This window comes from Lactuca saligna, chromosome 1 (assembly GCF_052625555.1).
Source record: "Lactuca saligna cultivar CGN05327 chromosome 1, ASM5262555v1, whole genome shotgun sequence".
In the NCBI taxonomy this organism is placed as follows: Eukaryota; Viridiplantae; Streptophyta; class Magnoliopsida; order Asterales; family Asteraceae; genus Lactuca; species Lactuca saligna.
Genome location: NC_136417.1, coordinates 57,176,557 through 57,201,480, shown reverse-complemented (window position 1 = coordinate 57,201,480; position 24,924 = coordinate 57,176,557). Strand labels below are relative to the sequence as shown.

Here is a 24,924-nt window from a genome sequence, read left to right as displayed (position 1 = left end):
ATGTATGTATAAGAACAAATCATCTTACCGTTAGTAGGCCTCATTCACGAAGCCAGTCTATAAGGGGGGTATAAGGTTGCTGCCTATAAAATGGCAGCTTAATGGGTGTCCACGCTCACACACCGCTTCTTTGATCGGTGGAGGGTCATTAGTCGAACGGGTAGGACAAGGACTTATAAATTATCATTAAAAGTATGATGAATATTATAAAGTAACTAATGTTTTATTAAATTCTCAATCTTAGTTACTTTAGGAAAAATATGAATAAGGTGCTAGTCCATGAAATTACACTTTACACTTTGTTTAAGTCGTTGGTGGGGCGTGTGTGGTTAACCGGCACACTAACTTGGACTTAACAAGGTAGGTAAAGAGTGACTTAAGGTTTATCATAGTATCGGTGGAGCGGGTGTGGTTAACCGACACATCGATTGAGTGATGAACTTTAAGGGTACCAAGTAATTTGCATGGTTACTTCACACCTCGTTTTGTGATCCTCGGTATCCCAGTCACAAAACTTGGAGGGTACACTCGAGATTGAAACATGTCTTTGAAAAGTTCATTGAATCTTAAAAGAATCTAGGAATTTCTAAAAAACCAATTAAAACCTAATAATTCATATTTCGTTTTTGGTGGAAATTGGTGAATCGTCATTCACCTACCTTTCAAATATGTCATAGCTTAGATTACGACATACATCTTCTAAATTATGATATATTGTGATTGGATCCTAGCCTTAATATTACATTTGGGTGTTTTATTAAGGACTATCTTTATATCTAAACTAAACTTGTTCTCTTCTTTTCAGATGTCTTCCAACAACACTGCTTCTGGCTCAAACTCTACTAGCTCCTTTTCCCTCGTGAACCTATGTGGGAGGGTCATCTTTGATGGTTCCAACTTTATGGATTGGATCCGGAACATTAGGATGGTCACACGCTACAAGGACAAGGAATATGTCCTCGATAAGGAGCTAAAGGATATTGATGAGTCAACTGCTATTCTTGAGGAGATCGACGAATTCCGGACTCATAAGAGAGATGCCACGAAAGTGGCTTGTATCATGATGGCCACGATGACATTCGAGCTCCAAAAGTCCTATGAAGACTACTACCCTTTTGAAATGCACCAAGATTTGATGGAAAGATACCATCAAAGTGCTCGTCAAGAGAGGTATGACATCATCTGCTCCATGATAACAACCCGTATGAAGGATGGTGAACCCATCACGGGCCACATGCAGAAAATATAAAGGTATGTTGACCGTTTGCTGAAGCTTAATGTGAACTTCTCAGCTTGCAATAGATATCATTTTGCAATCCTTACCCTCGTGTTATGATCAATTCCGCATGACATACCACATGAATAAGGAAGTCACACTCAACAAATTTCAAGGACTCTTGAAGACCGCCGAAAGTAGTCTAAAGGGTAAGTCGGTTGTTAACACTCCTATTCCTACTCCAAACTCCGCCCCTGTTTTAGAGTTATAAAGGGCCATATATGACCATGTAACACTCCTAAAGGGTCTAAAGTGGTCTAAAGGGCCATATATGACCATGTGACACTAATGTGTGAGACACTAACAACATCTAAAGCGTAATTATAAATTAAATATATGAAATCTTAGAGTTATATTACTTTCTACATACCAATATAAATATTGCCAGTATTATGTAGCAATTATGAATGAACTAAATGGTAAAATTATACTACACCTATGATAAGAACTAAGGTAGAGTTGCAAGGCATAATAGTCTAATTATTGTATAATTTAATCAAAACAAAATTACAAGATTTTCTTGACATTTGAGAGGTCAAGATCTCTCCCATAGCGAATTCTCACAAATTTGTTTTTCTATATTTTCCCATTGAACTTGTTAAACTGTTCAAAAAACATCCTTATGAATTGCTATCGGAGGTTTAGCCGGTTTCCGGTGTTCTTGTGAGATCTGGCGAGGCTCTGGTCATCTTCTCCGGGAAGTCTTAGCCGTTCATGATTTTTCCGGTGAACTCAAGATTTTGGGTCTATTCTATCATTATGTCTCTTTCTTCTCCTTTCTCATAAACTTAAGAACTCCAAAAAATACATCAGATATGTTATGAGCACATGTATACATAAACATCATATCATTTTTTATCGTCTTTAACCTCCGTTCATGGTGTTCTTACAGAAAAGATGAAACCATTTATTGAGCAAAACTCGATTTTTTGAAGAGTAAACCCCAGAAACTTCGGTTGTTTGAAGAATAAAACCCCATAAGCGATTTCTTGAGCAAAACGATTTCATCCATGGCAGATCTAGTAAGAACACATTGAACAAACCCATCAAAAGCTCTTGGTAGATCTGGAATTTTAGATTGAAGAAGATGAACAATTGATTTCTGGGTTTGAGTTCTTAAGTTTGAAAAAAAAAAGATGAAAATGAAGAATAGATTTCTAGATTTGAGTTAGTTTGAAAATCGAACACCCATATGGGATTATGCTCGAAACATTGATGATTCCTTCAATGCCCCTTTTCTAGGTCACATCGATTTCCTCATCTATCAAGTTTCCCAAGTTTGATTCTTTTTTCTTTTTTCCTTATTCCAATGATTTCCTATATGAGTTTTCTTCAATTTTGTTTATCTTCCACTTCATGATTCGATTTTTAGGCTTTTAATATTAGACATATTAGTTAATTCACGATATTACTTTTAGATTTTGCTAGTTAATAAAACTCTCAACACAACCAAGAACATAACTCGTATTTTGATACAATCAATTTTTTCTTATTGATTCGAAAAATGTGGAATTAAAATGAACTTGTGATGATCTGATTAAAGTTTGTTGCTTCATATACATAAACGTTTGACCAGATCAAAATTTCGAAGTTTCTTCAGACATTAATCAAACAACGGCTCCAACAACGAGAGAAAGGACATCAAACGTGTCTGTAAAACCAAAAGATGAAGATAGTCTTCATATGAGATTATGTTCGAAATTTGTTCAGATCTAACACACACACACTCAAACACAAATTTGAAATCATTTCTGATGAACTTGTTTTTTGATCGTTGTTCTTGAAGATGTTTAATCTGGGTGAAGAGGTTGAAGACTTTTGGGAGGAAAAACACATAAATCTAAGTTTTTTGGTGTTTTTTGGCTGGAGCCTTGCCGGAGAAGATAACATGAGGCACCGGAGTTCACAAGCTCGTCGGAAACCGGCTAAACCTCCGATAGCAGGTCATAATGATGTTTTTTGAACAGTTCAACAAGTTCAATGGGAAAATATGTGTGGGAGAGAGAGAGAGAGAGAGAGAGAGAGAGAGAGAGAGAGAGAGAGAGACTCTTTATTAAAGGTGAAAAATAAGAATACCGAAGAAGTCCACACTTATATCCATAGTTTTCTCTTTTAAGAAAACCTTTAACTGATACAAGTCAAAGTGTTACACAAACACAAGGTTGAATTACCATTGCAAATCTTCACAGAATTGATCACAATCATATACCTATTTACTCTATATGCAATTTACCAGTTTCCAATTTGGATTTCAAATTCCAATGCAATGATGAAAATCCCTATTGTAATTGTTTAATTACAATAGTTAAGCATTTAGATCAAGGATTTGCCCAGAAAGCTTTTGAAACATCAAGATAGTTTAGTCTAGATGCACCATAAAGATGTTCCGGAAGCTCATCTTGTGTATTTGCCTGCATAAGTTTTATAAAAGGTTAATGTTATAAACATGTAACGAATTATTTATTTTATTATAAAATACAAATAATTATTTGTTTTTTGGACAAAAATACCATTAAAATATTAGTATTTTATAAACATAAAGTTCCAATTGATTACCTTATGATGATACTTTTCAAAAAAAAATATTGTAAACAAAAAAAAATAGTTCATTACCCATTTAAGACATTAATCAATAGCAAAAACTAGTTTACCTGTATCACAAACGCGGTTTCAGATATCAAATTACTAAAATAACTCAAACATGTGCTAGCTACCCCCCTCGCAAGTGTAGATGATCCAACATCAATATCAGCCTAAAATAAGGAACACATTTTTATTAAATTAATTTTTATTTTAGGAAACGTATTTTCAAAATCAACAGAGTCTATGTTATAAGTTTATAATCGGACCCAATTACCCAAATAAGAATTGAGTAATTGATTGATACTTTATTCTGATTATAAGCTTATACAAAAAAGATTACCATATAATAAAATTGACTTTGTATTTTAATTTTTTACCTCGATGTAGTTATTCCCACGTATATAGTTAACTTTAAGCAACTGGCCCACGAGACTCGCTCTACTAGCACTTTGCTTCACAATCCATGGCCCCTAGTGATCCAAATCAACATCGAGTAAATTACAAAAACGGTCCTTCTGTTTTACACAAGATCGCAACTTTGGTCTATTTTCTTTAAATCTTCCTAACATTGTCCCCAACTTTCTTTCTTGTTTCAATGTTAGTTCATGAATAATGTAAAATTACCTTTTTTAAAACTAAAGATAGTGGTGAAATTGGAAAGATTTAAGAAAAAAGTACCAAACTTGCGATTTCATGTAAAGAAGAGGGACCATTAATCTTGTGATTTGCTCAATCAAAAATGAAAAAGTGTTGAAATGATAATAAAAGTGACTTAAACTTATAACTTACCTTAGTTACATGAGGTAAGAGCTTAAATCTTGAATTCCTAAATGCATCATCTCCTTCTACAAATTTCTTTAGTAATGGCAAATCTTTGAGAGGAGTATTTGTCATATAGTAACAAGCAATATTATAAGTTGTTGAACCTGGAATCTGATCATTGATAACATAACTTAAATTACTTATGTCAAAAGTGTTTTTTTTTTTTTTTTTTTTTTTTTTGTAATATTATAGTATATTACCTGAAAGTTAACAATGAAGAAAAATTCGGGGCAGCCACGGGCTGCAAATTTCTGAACAATGGTACCCGTTCGGGCAGCAAGATTATCTTCCCGTTTATCTGATCTCAACCAATCCACAGCAATAGTTTGCATCAACGTGCTTTTTGCAGGAATCTTGAAATTAAAACCCATATGCAAATAAACATAAATAACATTAAAAAAAAATGTAAAACTTAATATAAGTGAATATATATATAATTCTCTATAGTATTTACCTTTTTATGGTCTTTGAAGTAAGTTTCACCACGTATTTGAAACAACGAAGGTTCTGGAACTGACCAACTGTTTGGTAGATCGCCATTTTGATCTTTTGGAAGGGTAAATTTGTAATTACATAAAAAACCATCTTCTCGAAGTATTTCTTTTAAATCTCCATGACTATGTTCTAACTGATCATCATCAAAAGGTTCCGGAAGATCAAAGAATTCGTCTGATAATTCTGATTCTTCATTCTCCATTTCTAAGAATAAATCTTCGTTTTCATTCTTTAAATCCTTTCTCTCAGATAAGTAACTCGATATGTTTGTTTTGAAGAATTCCCTCAAAGCTATATAGATGGAAATAAAATATATAATGATGAGATTAAAACAAACAATAAATAATAATAATAATAATACAGAAAGCAAACCAGCAAGTCTTCCAAGCATGTGAACTGAAAGAGATTGAGATTTTTGTAAATATTTATAAGATCTCCAAAGTTTCCAATCAATATCAAGCATGTGTCTGACTACTGATTGTTTATGTTGATGATCAATGGGTGATATTACGTATCCTCCACCTGAAAATAGAATTATTAGATTATTATTTGCTATTTTGAGTCTTTGTGTATGTTTCTTTTTGTGAAAGTGATGAGTGTTTTTTTTTTTATTAATTTATATAAGGAAGTTTTGAGATGATAAGCGAGAATGGTTGTTTGTTGTCGTGTAAAAAAAAATCATCATACATTACTTTTAAGGCATGCACGGACGTAGCTTTTTTGAGGGGGACACTTTTTGTGAAGTACAGAGTGATAAAGGATAACTGCAAAAAAAAAAAAAAAAAACAAAGTACACAATAAATAGTTATTTCCATTTATAGAAGTTGAGCATAAGTTATCTTAGAAAGTTGGGGTATTATTGGCACTAAAAAAGGTTCAAAATAGAAAAGGTATTTTTTTTTTTTTTTTTAATTTGTCCTAGATATGTCGATATTTTTTTCGTATGTTTTCAAAATTTGTTCTATTTTAAGTCATTAGATAAGGCATCCATATCCTCAACTGGAGAGCTTATTTGTTAAGCTTTTTTATGACACATATGTCATCAATCCAATTTTTCATAAATTTATCTATTGGGCCCACCAATTTTATTTGTATCATTTATTTTTGTATAAGTTGACTATTTAACAACGGGTTAAAAATCTATGGGACCCACCATAAAATTCAATGCAATGGATTGTTAATTTACAAGCTTTCGTAGAAAAAAAAAAACTCTTACAATAGGGAGTAAGTTTTTTAATATATTTTTCAACACAAAATTTCTATATCTAGAGTCCACACCAGAAAAATCTATAAAAAGTCTGTTGATATTTTTATTTTCACAAAATTACATAATTTTCATGAAAAATGATGTTATTTTGCCTTTTTATTTTTTAATTTTTAATTTTTAATTTTTTATTTTTAATTTTGGTAGTGGAGACCATTGATAAAGCATTTTCGTAAAAAGAAAATTAAAAGTATTTCACTATGGTCATTTTGTGATAAATGTTAAAAAGATGAGCCATTTTGTGATACAACCTTCCTAGTTTTGGTCATTGTTGTGACTTGCCCATTTTTTTTAATTGTTCATTTAGATTTTTTAAGTTTAAAGTCATAAAATAACAACATACTTTCAAATTTTAAATTAGTTTTTTTTTTTAATAAAAAAGACATTAACCCTTTAATTAAACAAATAGTTTCATACCATATGTTCCATCCTCCTCCCTACTCCAATATCTTTGCAACAATAAATCTCTTGGTTTCATCCCCCTAAATGTAAACATTCACGAAAATAAATAGATTTATGTCACATATAAACCCTAATCACCAATAAAAAAAAACAAATACTACAAACAAAAATACTACATACCAAGGCAACCAATCACCATTCAAATGCTTATGAATAATATCAGTTTGACCATCTATACTTTCAATCACACTACCCTTCTTGAAACAAAAGTCCCACCTACAACATATATACAAGTTTTCACACTTTTCATTAAAAACATTCTTCATGTATATAACACTTTATGCATACATACATGACTTAATGAAAAAAAATAAAAAATAATAATAAAAATAACCGCTTACTCTGATCTTGTAGAACCAAGAGACATAAGTATTTGGAATACAACTTCCGGAGCTCCATCAATCACACTCATGGCAGCTATTGCGGGATGAACAACTTTATTTTGATCATCTTCGTTTCTTGTTTCTTTAAATAGTCTGAGACCTTAATCAAGAAAACAACTTTTAACCATGGAAAGTAAGAGATCATAATAATCATTACAAAAAAAAAAAAGATTTAATTTTGATATGTTTACCATTGTGACAACCAAAGATTGTCCAGTAAGATGACACGTCAGCTGCTTTATGATCTTTAATTGAGACTAAAGAGAGAGGATTTTGGGTCATCTGTATTTGATGGAAGATATTAGTCATTCGTGATGATAATTAATTAGTAGGGATTTTATTTTTAAAATTTTTTAAGGAGTTTGCACCTTTAGAGATACTTTCCGAAAGGCTTCAACCCATTTTGCAGCTTCTTCAGCGTTTCTTGCTCCTAACTATTATATAAAGTTTAACAATTGAGATTTGTAGGATTTATAAAAAAAGAATTTTAAAAAAAGTTATCGACTTTATGTACCTTCACACTAACCCCGTTGCTAGAAATTCCACAAAGAGTGAAAATAAAGAAAACCTGCAAACATGGTAAAGAAAATCAGGAACATGATGCTTTCAATTAAATTTAACTTTTTACAAATTTCTTTGATCTAATAAAAAAAAAGGATTTAACTACCTTTCCTCGAATGCTCTTTTTCCCACTCTCCATTACACAACTACAGGAATTTACAAAGGCAGTTCTAACAGGATCCTGGAACAATAAACGAAATTCCTCTGTAAGTTTTGAAGATTCTGAGTTCGAAAATATGGGAAATAAATAGCTTAAAACTATGTTTGAAATGCATAATTCAGCAAATAAAATGAATAGAGGGAGCAGAGTTTTCTTTTTGATGCTTGATTTTGGAGGAAAAACAAAAAATCAACAAAACGGAAAACCAATTAGAGACTAGAGAAATGATTTATACAATAAAGCATATAAGTAATCAGAAACTCCTTGAATGATCATCGTTTTACTCTGTTCTACTAGAAAAAGGCGATTTCAATTTCTTCGCGCCTTGAATCCATTTTGAAAATCAAAACGCTCTCGCATACACGGAAACAAGAAAAATTAGAATGAGATAACGAGAAAGGGATACGAACATTATGGATGGAAATTGGGACAGAAGTGAAGCTTTTCAGGAGGCGATTTTGAAGAACGTAGTATCGTTTCCGCGAGTATTGAAATCCGAATTTGTTGGAGCGAATACGATACAGCCAACCTTCCATGATTCTGATTTCATCATCTTTCGATGACCCATCCATGAGATTGAGTAATCGTGTGTGTCTGAGTTTGCAAGTTGCTGAAAAACAGAGCAACTCTGTTTTCTGCAGAGTTCCTTCTCAGTCTGATCATATATGGAAGTGGAAGGAAGCCATTAAGTGACATTATATACCCGGTGTTGGACCCGATTGTGATAAACCTTTTGTGTGGGCCCATTGTCCTGCCATAAGGACTTAATTCACAAAGAAAGTCAACGTTTTTAATTTTGACCATAAAATGTGTTCGGATAAAATATATTGAGTGAATTATAATTTTGGTAGTGGTTTTTATTTAGAAGTGCGACTTTCTTTTTATCATGGAAGTCTCGAAACAAAACTTTAGTCATGTTAATTAAGGTTATGTTTGACGTATTAGCTGTTAGTTGAAAAACTAGCTGATAAAAAAATAACGTTTGATAAAACTAACTGAAAAACTAGCTGAAATATATAAAATTACATAAAAGAACATGTGTTTTTATACTTAATTAAGGGGTGTATTTGAAAATTTTTAAAAAAACTTCTAAAAAACTAATCTAACTAGCTTTTCCAAAAATAAACTAACTTATCAGTTAGCTGTAGCGCGCCAAACACAACTTAAATTTTAAAACTTTTAACTTCATCATCATTTGACCATTTGAACTGGATTTTAGAATGCCACTTGCCACGTGGCACTCTGCGGATGTGATGTGGTTCTTAGAAAACGATAACGATAAAACCTTTATTGAATATGTGTGTACCAATTAATGTTATTGTTTACCCCTTATGTTATGTTAATTTATTTACTTTTATGTTATGGTGTCTACAATATGTGTACTAATTGATGGTCTTTATTACTTGACATAGCAACCATAAAAACATGTGTAATCACATGCATCATTCTTTATCTGTAATAACATGTGTGTAACAATTAATGAAAAATCATGCGTGGATGAATTAAATAAAGAAGTAAGATAATTTAAGCCTCCATCAACTAGTATAAGACTTTTAGTGACATGGATGTTTGATGTTTATTTTTAAAAATACAAACATTTTTTTGGGGGCATTTCATTAACCACATCAAACAACTTGGGGTATTTACGAAAACTATTCAACAAACATTTTGCACTATAAAACGAGGGTTAACCTTGCCCTCTTCCCCATCCCTACCTCCGATTTTTTTTAAGTATTCCAAACGAAACAGGACCCACCACATGAACGGAGTCCCACGAAACTTTTTTACATGCCAAATGTCATATTAAAATGTGAACAACAAAACCTATTTCATGATCAGCAATTGGTGAATGATATGTAAGCCTTGAAAATGATGATGAAGACCTCGAGACAATGCTTGCGGTGAAAAAGCAAATCGGAGAAAATATAAAATAATCACTAATTATTTAGGTTTTTGTTTTTGTAATACTTTTTTTTTTATTTATGTAATGTTTTTTTATTTTTTTTATTTATGTCATTTCATTAGCGTTTTTTACGTAATGTTTTTATTTTTATTTATGTAACGTGTTTCTTTTTAAATGAATAAAAGGTTTTTATTTAGTTAAATTTTAAATATTTAGATTAATTTTATAAAAATAAATAGTGAAGTGAAAATTAGTTATTTTGTGGTTATGAAGTGGTAGGATTTCGTAGGGTAAGACCCAAGGATTTATAAACATTTCACCTTTTATTTTTTATGTTTTTATGTATCATATTAGCTTTCTAATCACTTTTTTTTATTCTTCAAAACTCAGAAAAGTCATATTTCATATCTTTTTTTTTAAAGTATAATTTACACAAATATTATACTTTTTTTTTGTAATTATATATATTTTTTTATAATATTTTAGTATATATAATTTATTAAAAATTAAAAAAAAATTATATCTAAATGGTTTCAACCAATCAAGAGAGGAGAGAACGAGCGGCGAAGAGAGTTTTTACCCTAAACCGCACCCAGGGTGTGGTGTTCTTGGGTGCGGTTCACTAAATTGTCGGGTGCAATTCTATCAACGCTGTTCGACCTACATGGTATGATAGTAATGTTGATGTGATACTGAGATTACATAACTTTTTGATCATTGTGTAAAAGGTATATCTCATAGCATTATAAAATAAGTAAATTCATCCTATAACGTTCCACCCTAGTTTTATAATAAGTCAAACAAGATATCCCAATGCATAACTACCCTAATTACATTTTTTTGAACGGCCGATAATTATATAAGATAAAAAACTAGTCAGGGGATAGAGATACAAAGTGAAAAAAAAAGGAAAAAGGAAAAATGAAAAATACAACTACTTATGATTTTTAGTTATACATCATCATTAAATTATGTTGTTGGTTAACACATATCTTTGATGAGTCAATGGTTTGCCTGTAGCGTTCGGTTCTTGGTACATATTTTAAATATAAATTCTTACACTGTTACTCTGGGACTCGACGAGTTGGAGGTCCCAAATTGTTGAGTCGAGGTAAAGTTTGGACGCGGGTGGAAGAATCTACTCGCCGAGTCAGAGGCCCCGACTCGACAAGTAGGCCTGTTTGGTTGAAACCCTAAGTTGAGTGTTTGCACCCTATTTAAACAACTTATAAGGCCTCCACTCCAGCCTCCATCACCCTCATAATCTCTTCACGAAACCTTAACTGATTATTGAGTGTTCTTGAGCTCTTGTGCCATTTGTGTGTGTCCTTGAAGCTTGAGAAGAAAGAGGAGGCTTGGGAGATCAAGAGAAAGCAAGTAGATCCAGAGGTTTTGTCACATTTCCATCTTGTTTGAGGTAAAAAGTTTCAACCTTGACCATTTACCTCTTAGATCTCTAGTTAAGGCTAGTTTCTACCTTTTCCAAGTCATAGTGAAGCCATTTCGGGATTGTGTGCTTATTTGGGGTTGTACATTAATATATTGAACCTTTAAGGGTTCCCATGACATAAAGGTGCCAACTTTATGGCCATGGGAATCCCATGCACCTTGTGAACTTCATTTTGGGTCTTTTGAGCTTGAAGAACCATGCATGCACGTAAAGTTCGTGACTTTACGTGTAATATGGACCCTATGAGATCAGATTTATGTTTTGGATGCATTAAGCTCGACTGAAATCAACTGTATGGACATGGACTTTGGGGTACTCGATGAGTCGTTCTTGGGACTCGGCAAGTCAGGTTATGGTTCCCCAACCTTTTCTGTTTCTGATTGATCTGGTTAAGTCTAAAAGAGGACTCAACAAGATGGACGTGAATATGGGCTTGAAGATCGAAGAACTCGACAAGTTCAACGATGAACTCGGCGAGTTCAAGGAAATCTCCTAAATATATGAAGAAGAACTCGACGAGTTCAAGGAAGAACTCGGCGAGTCAAGAACTAAACACTTCAACTGGTATGAAGCAGTACTCGACGAGTCCAATGATGAGATCGGCGAGTCATGAGCAAAAGGTCTCGATTCTGTATGAGGGAGAACTTGACAAGTTCTTGAAAGACTCAACAAGTATGAATCAAAGTTCCAGGATTTTGTGGGTTATGGAACTCGACGAGTTTAGTCAACCAAATGTTGACTTTGACCATGGTGTTGACCTTGACTTTAACTGTGACATCCCCAAAATCTCGGCCAGAAAAAACCGATTAAGATCGATTTTCATTTATGCTTTTAAAATAATTTCAGAGTAAATCTTTTTGATTTGAAAGAGTTGCAAAATTTGTTCCCAAAAACAAAACATGATAAAACAATGTTTACCAAAGCATTTCATAAAAGAAATGTATTTTCATTATATAATCAAAACTCGGGGTGTCATGTTCCGATACAAACCAATAAGCATAAACGATAACATTACAAGTCATTCAACAAATATATACATATACAGACTTGTAAACAAAACAACTTGATGGTTCATCCATCTTACGCCCTCGTGCCACTTCCTGTAATACAAATAAAACTGAGTGGGTCAAGCTTGGGAGCCTGGTGAGCATATAGGGTTTTCAACCCACAATAAATAATTAAATTAATTTTCATCAACCAACAATAACCCAATTACCCATTCCCGTTATTCTCACTTTATGAACCTAAAATAACTAACACAAGGGACCTAGTCTAAGAATATTTTATCGGGGCGACAACACATGCTTCTGGGGTTCCTCAACAATTTAAGTCAAATAAGGCAACCATGAGGGGGATGGAATACATCGAATGAACACCCAAGTTCATTAACACCTACAGGGTATGAGCCTGCTAGCGTTCCACGGGACTGTCTAGAAAAGTCCGTGGTCGTCATCTAAATTCCGCTAGATGACTGGATCAAAACAACATCGAGGCCTCTCATCTGTTTATTACACACCAACTATCTACCCATGTTCTACCCAACATATTATTAGATAAAACATACATTTTTATACATAGTTTCAAAACCTGTATAGCATGCTCAATCAATACATTTTCCACATAACAGATGAGGCACACACACACAACACGTATTTCATATAGAAATAATCAGATCTGTAAGATAGAAGAAAGTGAATATACATTCACACACATAACAACAAAATATACACATAACACGTATTTCGTATAAAATACTTCATAATTATGCGTTAGAAGAAAGTAACTACACAGTCACTTGATCAGAAGATGATTGAACAGCACTACGGCTTGTAGAAGTAGTAATCCTCAGTAGATCTGGAAGATCTCTACAAAAATCGAACTTCTCGCAGGTAGAGCTTCGGCTCGGGAACCGCACTTCTCGGGATCTTCGGGATCTCGGGACTTGCTTCAGGACTCGGGAATATTACCGGGGCTTCGGAGTACTTCTGGCACGCAAATCGATGCAAAACGAGAGAGAGAAGGGAGAAAAATAGCAAAAGAACCGACTGCCCTCGCATCCTATTTATAGGAGGTTGGAGCCTCGGAGTACGTGGGGCGTACTGCCTCGGTTCGTAAGCGCATGCATCATCCGAAGAACTCGAGTGCGAGTGTCGACATACCTTGGGTACGCGGGGCGTACTTCGGATGAGTCCGATGACTCCTCTTCGGATAATGTCGGATTTAATAATTAAATTTAATTATTAATTATTTAATAAACTTCGAAAATTCATATCTTCTTCATACGAACTCCGTTTTCGACGTTCTTTATATCCACGCGAAGGTGAGACTACGCTCTACAACTTTTGTTTAGACTCCATCGGCAAATTTTGACTTTATTCTTATTATTTATTTTTAATAGGCCGGGATAGAAAATTTCGTTATAAATTCATAACTTTTTCGTTTGATGTCCGTTCTCGCCTAACTTTTTATCGCTTCGATACTAACAATGAGATCTCCGATTCTCGTTTAGATCACTAAGGCTAAATATCGCTCTAACGTAAATTTCACTTTTTACGTCATTCAGCGTTGCCGGTTCTGTCGCGAAACTTCGACATGTCATAACTTCTTCGTTATGACTCGGATTTCGGCATTCTTTATATCTTCGGAAACCTTGTTTTAACTACTACAACATTATCTAAAGATATCAAGTTTATTTTACACTTAAATTTTGATGCCTATTTTTATTCTTAATTAATCAAACCACATAATTAAGCAATTAAGCACAAAACACATAATACTCAAATAATACACTTATATTATTTCAAAACGGGTTACAAAGATTAACCTAGACTACTATATCATCATTAATGACAGGACCAAAAACACAGGCGTTACATTAACTTTGACCTGAGTTGACCCTTGATAGGGTTAAGTAGGGATGAGAATTTGGCCTGAAAACCCGAACTAAACCGAAAACTGAACCGAATTAGACCCGAATAATCAATTCGATTCGGTTTTCGGGTATCTATATAAGGCTTATTCGGTCCGGGTTACCCGAATAAGGGCTTATTCGGTCCAAAAGGATCGAACCAAATATGAAAATTCACATTTTTTTCCCTTGCACGATTGCTTATTCGGTCTCGTGTTCTATCGATCGTTACCCAAAATACCGACGTAATACACCATAAAAAATCAACGAAATCGATATTCGATCATCCGGTAGCATATTACACCAAATCGACAGTAGCGTATTACACCAAATCGACGGCATTACTCTTTGATCGATTGAGGTTTTTCTCATCCTTGCGAGTTGCATCTGTGCCCTTGCGAGTTGCGATAACCTGGAATCTTTGATTGATCATCACTAGTTCAAAGTTCAAAGTCCATTAACGATAAGAAAAAAAATTGGCCCTTGCGTTTGGAAAAAAAAAATCGTCTCCTCATCCTTGTTTTCTAGTTTCTATTGTGATCAAACTCCATTCAAGTCATGGAAAATTGGGTTCCAAATTAAGAAACTCAAGTAAGTATTTGTATCTTAATCTACTACTCAATCTTTCAATGTGTTATTTGTAAATGTAATTTGGGTTATTCGGCTCCTTAATCATCTTGTACATGTTATTTGGGTCATTCGGGTCGGAACCGAACCGAACCGAATAATACCCGACCCGAACCGAACCCGTATTGCTTATTTGGTTCGGTTTTCGGTTCATACAATTACCTTTATTTGGTTTTCGGTTTATACGGGTTCGTGTCGGTTCGGTTCGGTTCCAACCCGAATAACATCCCTAGGGTTAAGAGTATGAAATGGTAATTAAGGAAGGTTATTATGTGTAAGAGTTTGAGAGGAGTTGATCCCAACATCGAGGACAGTTCGGACACTTCACGACATTGAGGTGAGTTACCTTCCAGTAGAAGTGGGTCGAAGGCACCATGGTCGGCCCACTAGTAAGAGTTATAGTAGAGATGATTGTGTTAGTGATAATTATTTGATATGTGCTATTTGTTATGATTATGTACTAGCATGATATGATGTTAGGTAGTAGGGGGAATAGTCTCCGTGTTACGCCCGTAAGGGTCGAAGGGTAGGTCGAGTACCCCATATATGCTCGACAATATGTTTATGCTAGGTTATTATGTGGTAGTAGTAGGGGTGGAATAGTCCCTGTAGCCGGTTGAGATAAACCGGAGGGTAGGTCGGCACCCCAAAAATGTCAGACAGGGTAGGTCGACACCCCAAAAATGTCAGACAGGGTAGGTCGACACCCCAAAAATGCCAGACAAGGTAGGTTGGGCACCCTAGAATTGTTTGACAGTATGTTAGTTATGTGGTATGTGATATGGTGAGGGAACTCACTAAACTTCGTGCTTACAGTTTTCAGTTTTATTTTCAGATACCTCTTCATCGAAGGGGAATGAGTTGGCTCGGTAGCAGCGCATCACACACACACACAAGATTTCCGCATTATGAGATTATTGGGATTGTACTCTGCTATTACTATTTTATTATATGGTTCTGAGATATGTGACTATGGTTTTATGAAATAATATAACTCGATTGACATTTTCTTATTATTGTTTTTGTAAGTCATTTTATCAAAAATGAAATTTTTGGTTTTAAAAATTGAGATGTTACGAAGTTACGTCCTTTTGTTACATAAGCAACAAAGTCTAATTTTTATTAATGTATGGGATAAATTTGTGGGTGCATATTTTGATTGAAAAAAACATATTACTTTATTAAATAAATAAAGAAATCATTAACCATTTTTAAATAAAACCAGCAAATATTACTATTCTGTTTTCACATGACATATATACATGCAACAAAAACATAACAAACAAAAGGGATACAAGCAAAATCAAAGACAATAAAAGAGACCAAGAGGGTGTACCAACCTTCAAAAGCGATGGAAATCTGAAACCAAATCCGTGCACCACAATGCTGGAAGTGTAAGTGCACCCTTGTTATCCAAACGGACTTAACAACATCAAAACGCTAAACAATGTTGCCGACTTTTATTTATGATTTATTATTTCATTCACCTTTGTAGGGCCTTAATATATCATACACACACAATGAAAAAGGGTGGGTACATTAGCACATTTATAAATCTAGATTGCTAGAGGATGTTTATGTTTAGGTTTTACCCGATGCTTTAAAAACCGGTTTTTTATTTGAACCAGTACGGTGACCGGTTCCCGATTTAACTGGTTCGACCATCGATTCAACCGATTTCTATAATGTTTTATCATTTTTCCTATTTTCCTACACACACATAGACATCCACAAGTTTAAACATTATATATATACATAAGTACAAGTTGCATATCTAAATACGTTAAAAACACATAACTGTAAATTTTACATCAATCTACAAACATAAAAAATAAAATTAAAATATAATACAAAAACAAAATATAGCTTTAAATGAATACAAATGCATTAAAAAAAACTTTAAAATTAAAACATTTACCATATGTTTTTATTCAAAGAAATCTAAACAAATGTGAAAAACCAAAGTTTGTTATGAAAATGAATAATTTTCATGTGTTTTTATTTAATTTAACCGGTTCAATCGGATTTTTTTAAAAACCAACCAGTTTATTCCAGTTAAAAAGTAAATATAAAATCAGTGCTAGTTGAATCACTTATTTTTTAAATTCCAGTGCAACTGATTCGACCGGCCGGTTCAAACCGATATTTAAAACATTGTTTTTCCGTACATACACTCATGTGTATAGACTTAATTAGGATCTCAATGGACAGTAAATATTTGTTAAATATGAATATATGTTTTTTTAAAAGGTGGTAAATTATATTAAAAGACGAGCTCTAGCGAAATGCTAGAAAGAAAATATTACAAACCAGTGGAAGATAAAAATAAGTTATGAATTTAAGCACACCAATTATTTTTAGCCTTTCTACTCTTATTACCAATCCATAAATACGACATGTCAACAACGTTATAATACAATAAAAATTGTAGGGAGTAGTAGACCCAAAAAGCACAGAGTTTCGGTAATTCCACAAGCTCCAAAAAGAAATGAGCACCATTGCATCAAAACCTTCCATTGACGTCCTCTCAACTCTGAAATCATATATAGATTGTTTATTCAAATTAAATAATACACATGAAAATATATGAAGTAAAATAATACACACATAAATATCTATTTATATATAAAAATACTCATTAATTTTGATATTTTGGTTTTTTTGATAATACAAAGTGTAAAAAAAAGGCAAATTGCAAGAAAGTTATTATATTACCATATAATTTTGATTTTGATACTAAGTTTTTTTTCTTAATCATGTCACTTTATTTATAATTTTTACCAACTGTAACCACTTTTCTTTAATTACAATAAAGTCATTAAATTTACCAAAATTTTGATTTTAACACCAAATTTTAAATTGCAAGAAAGTCACTATATTACTACAAAATTTTGATTTTAACACAGAGTTTTTTTTTCTTAATTATGTCATTACATTTACAGTTTTGTTGACATCTTTTGATTCGGTCAGTTGGTTGACATTGCAATAAAATAATAAATGTAATGACATAATTGAGAGAAAAAAAATCTGGTGTCAAAATCAAAATTTTATAGTAATATAGTGACGTTCTTGCAATTTGAAACTCTGTGTTAAAATCGAAATTTTGGTAAACTTAGCAACATTATTGCAATTCAGAAAAAATGGTTACCACGATAACAGAAAAAATCAATTATTTGATTAATATTACAACAAAAGTATAAATATAATAATATAATTGAGAAAAAAAAAAACTCAATATAAAAATCAAAATTTTACAGTAACATAACAACTATCTTGAAATTTGCCCAAAAAAAACAAACAAAAAAACAATGATTTTTCTAGTCCTTTTGGATGTGGAAAATTATGTTATTGGAATTTATACCCTCTTCTCAACTTTTTTTTTTTCTTAGTCTCAATACACACATACATACTAACGAAACAGATATAAACAAATATTATGTCTGAACAAATAAATGATTCGTTGAATGTTTGGTTGTTTTTTATTTTATTTTAAATATAAATTTATTTAGATATAAACAAAAACGGAGGTGTAATTGAAAGTTGAAACGGATTGCATTAAAGTATGGGTGTGCATGAACAGTCAACAATCAACAAACCTCCCATACCGTCATACCCATTAAATTAAACGTGCAGCAGCACAGCGCAGAAGTTTAAAGTTTCATAAATCTGCCCCATGCAACTTTGAATTTAATTTCACAAGAATCTCATATCATATCATAATTCATATGCTGCGTTAGCCATGTTACAGCTGGCCATCTCCGCCCAAACACGGCGGCTGTGTATGGGCTGATTTGTACTTTTCGCCGCCGACACCAACTTCAGATTCAGATGGTCACAAGTCACACGTAACACGTAGCCATGTTCATTCATTGCCTGCCCTTTAACGCTTCATCATAAATCCATAATTCTACCTTGTATAAAATATTGATTCATTAAATTAAATAATATAATATATTGAATTCCGTTCTAGATTATATAGTAATAATAATATGTATTCAATTAGTGAAATAAAAATTGATTATAAACTATATGGGGGGAGACAGATGATTAAGAGTGTGCATGTCATCATATTCTAAAATATAAATTGAATAAAATTAGGTTAATTTTGTATGTTATTTGTTGTTTATTTGATATGTTAAGAAATATATATGTTGCATGTCAGCATATTCTAAAATATAAATTGAATAAAAAAAATATGTTAATTTTGTATGTTATTTGTTGTTTCTTTGAAATGTTAAGATATATATATGTTTGGAGGTGGTGATGTTCAAAACCGGGTATAGAAATTTTGGATATTTCGGATAGTGGATATTGACATGTGAATCTGAAATTTGTTAAGGAAATAAAATAAAATATATTGCTATAAAAAAGGTAGGTTTAATTATAAATTTGGTTACTTTTATTTTGAATATCATTTTAGGTTTAATGGTTTGAAATCTTTTAGCTACCACATGTGTAACCTAATTGTTTGGTTTAGTTTGATTTTTGTGATGGCTTGATAAGTTTACATTCAAGAACAAATCATATGTTATACACATGTTGATTTTAAAATATGCGATTTAATGGAACTGTCATGTATGTATATTTTATGAGAGCATTTAAAAAAAAAAAAAAAAAAAGCTATCATTGGTTTCTTCACGTTATGCGTTACCTTTGTTTTAAAATAAATATGATCAATTGAGTTCGTAAGTCGTAACTTTTTATTTTTAAAATTAACTTGTAAAACAGAACAAAAGACAGTCAACCTAAAAACGGTAACCTCAAGTTTCATTCAAAGAAAAAAAACTAAAAAATTCATGATGAAGGAAACAAAACGAGTTAAAACCTCAAGATGTCTCTTTAACTTGTACAAGGGTATCTTTTGGCCGCTTTTGCTTTCTCTACTCCAAAATAGTTTAGTTTTATTAATTTTTATGGATAATATATTGGTTTATGATGGATTAGAGAATGTAAAATCTTTTTATTTGTGATAGATTGATAATCAACCTTTAAACAAAACTTAATTTATTTGCTAAAATGTTACACTTAAAGGTTAAAACTATAACCCCAAATTGCATGTATGACGCATACTCTTTTCGATAATATTATATTTCATTTATTTCCGTAGAGAATATATTCAATGAAAAAAAAAAAAAAAACTAACATTGTTTTTAGTTTGTTGTAATTTATTTTAATTCTTTGCTAGTTTAGTAATAAAATAAACATATAAATGATAAATTTCACATAGCATAAAAAATACAACATTTTTGCTAAATCTAAGATTTGGTATTTGTAAACATAACTATATATATACACATCTATCCTCACCTAATACCACATCAATGCCGCCTATATCTATATATTAATTACAAAATATATTTAATTAACTTTTTTTTTTTTTTTGTAAATGTTTATCTATCTTTCTCTTGTCATCTTAAGATGAGCTCTATCTGCCTTCACAAGCCGATTATGGAATTGGATCCACTCTCTTTTGCACCTATTTCTTACCTATCATTATTATTTTTCAACAAAAACCAAAAAAAAAATATTCTTCACTATAATATCATTACCTTAAACATGTTTTTTTTTATAAATATATATATATATATATATATATATATATATATATATATATATATATATATATATATATATATATATATATATATATATATATATATATATATATTTACTTACCCTTTTCCATCCATATTTCCCATTCACAATTTGACCCTAAAACAAACAAACAAACCACATTAAAAGTGACTGCATGGGTAATTAAATTACAATTTTACCCTTACATTCCAAAAAAATTAAATTCACCTGAATCCCAAGTGTAGGAATGACTTGATGAACGATCCACTGTGAATCCACCACACCAATTTTTTCATGTGCAGGCTTATATCACAACAACCAATTAGTATGTATTAATAAACATATATTTATTTATTTTTTTCATTTGCGTGTTGTCATTTTCTCAAATATTATTTATCCAGACAATAATTACTTGAGAGTGGAATTATACACGAAAAGGAAAAACACATGGGAAGGGCAAAAAAGGAATTAACAAACCTCTACACATCTTCTAAGAGCAAAATCCAAACCCCATCCATGCACCAAATCATTCTCCATGTCCATAAAAAAAAAACCCCAATATTAGTATATATATTACAACAACATTTACTTATATTTCTTTACAAATAATAGCAATATTACCAAAAATAGTAATGTACATAGATTTTCCTACTTTATTTGTTACATATAATTGCTATTATCAGTAAAGAAATATTTTTACCTGAATCATATGCCACACACACCACCACGCTTCCCTAGAGAAAACCGGAGCCATAATCTCTACAAATCTGAATTTTTTTTTTTTAAATAAAAAAATAGAAAAACTAGTTATAATGAGAGAGAGAGAGAGAGAGAGAGTACGCTGCACATGGAGGTAAATGAGGATCAATGCACCATCCAGGTCTCTCTTGTGTGTCCCTGTTGACATGGAAAAAGAAAATTAATATTAAAATATTTATATTAAATTAAGAAATTAAAAAAAAAAAAAAAAAGAAAGAAAAAGAAAAATGGAGAACAAACATACTTGTGAACTTCTTTATCACCTCTTCTTTTTGTCATTTGCCATGTTAATCCATCATTGGGTTCAAGCCCAGGTTGAGAAATCTCCAAACCATGTTTTTTAACCAACTCAATATACCTTCAACAATCAACACTTTCATATTACTATAAATATAATATAAATGATTTATCACCCAAAATTAATAAAAATTAAAATATATATACTTGTCCCCATTGAAATGTTCTACACCAAGATCTTCATCCCATATAAATATATATTCATAAGCTGCCACAATATCTGGATGCATAAACCTCTTTGCATACCACCTATACAAAAACTTATTATTATTATTTTTTTTTTAAAAAGAGAAAAGGAAAATAAAAAATGTAACTTTTTTTTTTTTTTACCATTTGGTTTGTCCTTTTACACTGACATGAATTGCATCCTTTGACCACTCATATTGATCCCATTCTGTTGTTCGACCATCATAGTGAAAAAGCAAGATTTGGAAATCATCTGAAAACTAAAAAACATTATTCCCAAATTAGCCTTGACGCATTAAACCCAATAAAAATAAAAAGTGATTAGTGAAACCTTTTTAACTGAAGCATCAATGTTGTCTCTTTGATCCCAACCAACTGTGAAAGTTACCAAATATTTTGGCTTCTTCTTTATATCCTTATAAAATCCAACACATTATAATAAGTAAGCAACAATTAATGAAATGTCAGACTCAGGGTAAAATCGTCATTATGTAAACATACCTCACCAGGATCACCCCATAATCTTCTTAAATATAAATCTGTTTGTGGGACCACAATTCCTGGAGGTAATGACTCAGCACCACGTGGATTTTTAGGAGCATAAATCTGAGGTTTTACAGGTTTATTAAACGAGTCCAGATTTTCAAGGGCAATATGGTCAAAAGCCCTTGATTGATATTCATTCATCGTTGACAAACGACTGCTTGAAGGTAAGTTAATCTGTAAATTATCAAAGGAAAATCAAATGCAATATAAGTATATGTATATCCAAGATTTTAATATAATGTAACCTAACCTTTGTAAGAGCAACATATGGAAAATGAATCCCAATCAAGTATCCAAAGATTACTCCCATAATTGAAGTTATAATTAATCTTGCACTATCATTTGGCTTCTTTACATTGCTTCTGTATAAAAAATTTAATTATAAACAAACCAACAAGATTTGAAATTTTGAACTAAAGTTTGGAAAAACTATTTAGGCTTTACCCTCGATGAATGTTTTTCATTGTGGTAAAGAAAGGCCAGATTTAGGGTTAAAGAAAGCACAAGGGAAATCCAATTGCATGAAGAGATTCTAAAGAACATACAGCAAGTTCCCAAAGATATAAGAGTGTGAAACAGTGTTACTAGGAATGGAAATACCTGAAAAACCATGATTAGGGAATAGTCAGTATTGGTTTGCAATTTCAATATGATTCAAAGTTTATGGGGAGTTTTCATCCTTTGTTAAACCAACAAAAGATGGAAGAAGAAAGAAATTTTTCTCAAATAAGCAAACAACAAGGTTTATAAACAGAAAACGATTGTCTTGTTTCTGTATATAGTTTAGCACAATTTCATCGAACTCAAATCAAGTGTCCTCTTTTGAGTTCAAAATTCATGTCTGGAAATGGAATTTCCCTATTTTAAAACTAGCATGAATCGTATTTGCATTTCCCCTTTTGATATGTTTAATCGAAAATTTAAGATTCAACTTCCAATTATAGTAATTTAAAGTTGAAGAAACACAATAACATCATGGCAAACAATCAAGCGTTTTTGCATATCACGTACAAACCCTAAACACATCCTGTTGGTATATAACAGAAACCGATCATATGAAATATTTTCGAAGGAACTTGCACCCTTCATTTGAAACGCGGATGCAACATTCAAACAATCAATGATATTACACATGAGAATTCAAAGAAATTTAGAGTTAGAAGATGCTTACAGGTCTGAGGTTTCCACGATGATAGGGAGGGAGAGATACGCCGTCTTCCTGTGAGATATTGGTATGATTTTGGAAGGAAAATTTCCAGGGATTTTGAAAATAATTTGGTTATAACTTGAGAATGTATCATAATTTGCTTACATTGTGATATTGGGTAGGTGGTGTCTCCATTAACGTTCTTCGTGAAGATTGATCGCCATTTTTTTTTTTGGAACAGGCAATGGGTAACGGCCGATGTGCAGGCGCGAAGAGGTATTTGGATTTTTATAAATACGCTATAAATTTTATTTGAAAAAGAAAACTGATTTAAGTAATTTCATTTGAAAATTAAGTTTTAAAAGTAATGATAGAAGTTTATAATAATATAATTTTTATTTTTTAATCGAGTTTTTTATTTTGTTATAAAAAGATATCATGAAGATTTTAAAATTCATAGTGAAACTAACTACATTCCTTACGCATGTAATTTGCCAGGAAATGTACTTTTGGTTTTTTTTGTCGATCTATATTTTAAAGACTTTCAAACATTTATGAATATATAATCAAGTATGTTATTAAGTAACAATTTACTATAAATATGTTCGTATAAAGTTGGATTGGTGCTAGCAGAACAAAAAGGAAATTGGAGTACTATAGCATCTCAAAAAATATTATTTTTTTTGCTTTTTATATATGAAAATTTTATTTGTACACATGTTTATGTCATTATACCCCCGGAAAGGAATTGTACGATGTTTAGCATCGAGATATGATAACTACATAACTCAAAAGACTATTTTATTTTCATATTTATTAAAATTAAATCCAACTGAACGTTGGTAGCCTAACGATGACTCGGAAGATTCAAATGTAACATTTGCTTAAACTATGTTTTTGCAATTTTCGACTTCAATTATTAAGCAACTCTCTGCAAATACTATTTTGAATCTCGATAATGTTTATATCCTCATATCAAAATTATTAGCTCCGTAACATGAAAGTCTTGTATGACAAGAAGGTTCATTGAAAATGAGTGGTAAATTTTATAAGGTGTTTGTTGGGGTTGACTATGATATAGGCATCTGAATGATGGTCAAGCAAGAAGAAGCAAGAGATGAAGATGGAAATAGCAAAAATGAAGATGTGGTGGTTGACATGTGGTAAAATATAGGGTGGTGTTAATACACCCGATGATAAGGAGTGGAGACGTCAACCAAGGAAGAAGTGGAATGATAGTGTGAGGTTAGATATATAAGAGTTGACCCTAGATTGAAACAGACTATTATCAGATAGCAAAATAGCTTACAGTGACATGTTTTTGTTTGTAGTGTTTATGTATTTGTTTTTTTATATGAAACCATGCCATCACAAAGTTGAAACTCATAGGATTTAAACATGTCGCCCTTTCTTTTAAAGATTTTAAATGTCACATGATATATAAACCCATTTTGGTTACCAAGAACAAAATGGTGATTACTAAATGATAGCCGGTTTACAATTTTCACAAAATGCTATTGA

The 24,924-nt window shown here is 31.9% G+C and overlaps 2 protein-coding genes across 4 annotated transcripts; both read right to left on the bottom strand.

Annotated features, from left to right (window-relative positions):
* Positions 1–3,306: 3,306 nt before the first annotated feature.
* Positions 3,307–8,656, bottom strand: LOC145036770 (protein ENHANCED DISEASE RESISTANCE 2-like). Of its 2 annotated transcripts, XM_078985254.1 has the most exons (16): positions 8,417–8,656; positions 7,953–8,027; positions 7,800–7,853; positions 7,654–7,719; positions 7,477–7,567; positions 7,244–7,385; positions 7,023–7,118; positions 6,858–6,922; positions 5,869–5,940; positions 5,549–5,698; positions 5,136–5,467; positions 4,882–5,034; positions 4,649–4,792; positions 4,237–4,329; positions 3,928–4,029; positions 3,307–3,687 (listed from the first exon to the last, which is right to left on the bottom strand). In XM_078985254.1, exons 1-16 carry the CDS (start codon positions 8,576–8,578, stop codon positions 3,595–3,597), a joined length of 1,890 nt encoding a protein of 629 aa, XP_078841380.1. In that variant the 5' UTR covers positions 8,579–8,656; the 3' UTR covers positions 3,307–3,594. The 2 variants fall into 2 exon arrangements, with proteins under 2 accessions (XP_078841380.1, XP_078841388.1); XM_078985262.1 differs by lacking the exon at positions 5,869–5,940.
* Positions 8,657–20,118: 11,462 nt separating this feature from the next.
* On the bottom strand, positions 20,119–23,655 carry LOC144998438 (uncharacterized). Of its 2 annotated transcripts, XM_078958210.1 has the most exons (15): positions 23,569–23,655; positions 23,428–23,475; positions 22,701–22,856; positions 22,507–22,618; positions 22,212–22,430; positions 22,042–22,125; positions 21,855–21,970; positions 21,672–21,773; positions 21,472–21,585; positions 21,309–21,365; positions 21,169–21,235; positions 20,946–20,999; positions 20,697–20,771; positions 20,571–20,606; positions 20,119–20,381 (listed from the first exon to the last, which is right to left on the bottom strand). In XM_078958210.1, the coding sequence occupies exons 3-15, from the start codon at positions 22,718–22,720 to the stop codon at positions 20,289–20,291; spliced, it is 1,149 nt and encodes a 382-aa protein (XP_078814336.1). In that variant the 5' UTR covers positions 22,721–22,856; positions 23,428–23,475; positions 23,569–23,655; the 3' UTR covers positions 20,119–20,288. The 2 variants fall into 2 exon arrangements, with proteins under 2 accessions (XP_078814336.1, XP_078814331.1); XM_078958205.1 differs by having other exon boundaries at positions 23,428–23,647.
* Positions 23,656–24,924: the final 1,269 nt, after the last annotated feature.

Coding starts and splice junctions, on each gene's coding strand:
- LOC145036770 (XM_078985254.1), bottom strand. CDS start 8,578: ATGGATGGGTCATCGAAAGATGATGAAATCAGAATCATGGAAGGTTGG. Junction 6,923..7,022: donor AATGGTGATTGGTTGCCTTG/GTATGTAGTATT, acceptor GTTTACATTTAG/GGGGATGAAACCAAGAGATT. Junction 5,941..6,857: donor GGAGGAGGATGGAACATATG/GTATGAAACTAT, acceptor TTTTTTTTGCAG/TTATCCTTTATCACTCTGTA.
- LOC144998438 (XM_078958210.1), bottom strand. CDS start 22,720: ATGAAAAACATTCATCGAGG. Junction 22,619..22,700: donor ATGAAAAACATTCATCGAGG/GTAAAGCCTAAA, acceptor TTTTTTATACAG/AAGCAATGTAAAGAAGCCAA. Junction 21,366..21,471: donor GGTGATAAAGAAGTTCACAA/GTATGTTTGTTC, acceptor CCATGTCAACAG/GGACACACAAGAGAGACCTG.